At 44.7% G+C, this 2003-nt stretch overlaps 1 protein-coding gene across 1 annotated transcript in view; it reads right to left on the reverse strand.

Annotated features, from left to right (window-relative positions):
- The window catches only part of TMX4 (thioredoxin-related transmembrane protein 4), a 26896-nt gene extending 26697 nt beyond the window's left edge, over positions 1 to 199 (reverse strand). The window contains exon 1 of the mRNA XM_014966323.1: positions 28 to 199. Coding sequence (XP_014821809.1) covers positions 28 to 199 — 172 coding nt within the window. The remainder of the gene's footprint in view (positions 1 to 27) is intronic.
- Between the last annotated feature and the right edge of the window lie 1804 nt (positions 200 to 2003).

The raw sequence follows: 2003 nt of genomic DNA on the forward strand, positions 1-2003 counted from the left end.
CTGCGCGCGGCGGGCGCGCGGCGCGGCCGTTAGCGGGGGCCGTTGGCAGCGGCCGTTGGCCGTTAGGCGCGAGCCGGTAGACGCCTCCTGAGGCGGTCAGTGGCGCGGGCGGCTGCCGGCGGCTCTGCCTCCCCTCACGGGGAAGGGCCCCGTCGGAAGCCTCAAGCTCGGGACTAGCAGCCCGTCTACCCCAGCGCATTGTCTAGCCCGTCCCAGGGCTTCGTGTCTTTTCCTTGACTTGGATGAGATTCCTCTCAGCCCTGCTGCTTTGGCTTGCCCAGGTCCCTCTGAACAGCAGCCTTGCCTTTGAGTGGAATGGTGGCACTTGGAATTAACGGTAATTAGGATAGTTAACTTCCTTAGTTAGCCAGTTAGATCTGGTAAATTGACCAGAAAAAAAAAAAAAAGCTATCACTGTACAGGTCTGAGCTGCCTTCCTGTATGATACAGAAATTAGTTCTTGTTTGGCTAGAGACTATCTTGAAAGTAACTTGTGATGAAGAATTTTCTAACTTAAAAAGTTGGTAAGCCATGTGGTTAAAACATTTACTCTTCTGCCCACCCCCTCACACCCACCGCCCCCCCCCAGTAGATGAAACAATAGGACTTACCACTTCTGGATTTTTTCATGCATTGCCTGTTTGTCTTATGAGGCCCCTTCACATTACTCCCATGTTTCTCCATAGGTATCTGGGCTTTGATCAAACCATTCCTTAAAGCCTGAGTATATATCTGGCCTTTATTCACACTGAAATGGACTCAACATGAGGTTCTGGGGACAGAAGGAAAAGACTGGTCCTACTCAGGAGGAGTTTAGCAGCAGCCATGGGCTTCCACTGTTCCTCCAAGTGAGCAGGGAGACAGGCCTGCCTGTAGCACCACTCACACTATGCAGAAATGAAAGCAGCAATTTTCCTCATTAGCTACTTCTCAATAGTAGCTGCCGTTACCAAAGATTTTTGTCAACAGCTTCTCAGCTTTCTAGAGATGCCTGACTTTCTGAGCTTTAAGCTTGCCACCACAATTAATGCCATCTGAGGATTACGAAAGAACCTCATGGAACACATACATCTTCTAAGATCTTCCATGTGATACACATAGGCTGAACTCAAAGTCTCTGTATTACAATTTTTTGAATCCTTTAGATACTATTGTGGTTTGTAAAAAAAGAAAAAAAACCACACAAACAAAACTTTCTCAAATGTATCAGTAATTTATCAGTGTGCTTCCTGAATGTCTGAAAATTGGATGTGGTATTTTAACAATGTTTAAATCTGAGATACATAGCAAAGAGAAAGGAATACAGTGGGAGAAATTATTAGAGAAGACACACGCTTGGCTGAAGTTCCCTTGTGAGAAGGTAGTACAGAAAGGACTTTTTTCTGCTGCTCAAGAAAAACCTGAGGGAATCATGATAGTTTTTCTATAGATTCTTTGGGGAGAGAGGGACAAGACTGGCCAAACTGAGATCTGGTAGAGGTAAATGAGGAGAATTTACGTGACAAAGAGCTGATGTGCAAAAGGGAAGGTTGGGGATCATTTTTTTGTGTGGTACAAGGTACTGAATAATTACATTTGTGTCCTAATGCACATGAAAGGGGTGGCAAGAGAGATTTCCATGAAGTGGCTAAGACAGAACATGTGAAATAATGGCTCCAAATATATGGGAATTTTCCTGTGAATTCAAAAGGACCTGGAAAGAAAGAGTTGAGGATGAAAAGAGCAAAAGACTTACTTCATAAGTAATTTGCAAGTCATTTCCAACCACATTCAACACAGAGGAGGTTTGCAGTTCAGGCAAAGTCTGCTCAGGAACAAGGCAGAGTTGCTTTCATTCCTAAAACAGAACAGAGTGTTCCTAAAACAGGGGAGACATGTCACAGTGCTGCTAATCCCTCTGAAGTAGGTCAGGTTTACAAAGATGGAGAAGATACACCTCATTTGAACCTGATTAGGAGCATGAATCGAGAAATGGATAAAAAGAGAAAACAAGGAGGCCCATT

This window comes from Calidris pugnax, unplaced genomic scaffold, assembly GCF_001431845.1.
Source record: "Calidris pugnax isolate Ruff unplaced genomic scaffold, ASM143184v1 scaffold31, whole genome shotgun sequence".
Lineage (NCBI taxonomy): Eukaryota > Metazoa > Chordata > Aves > Charadriiformes > Scolopacidae > Calidris > Calidris pugnax.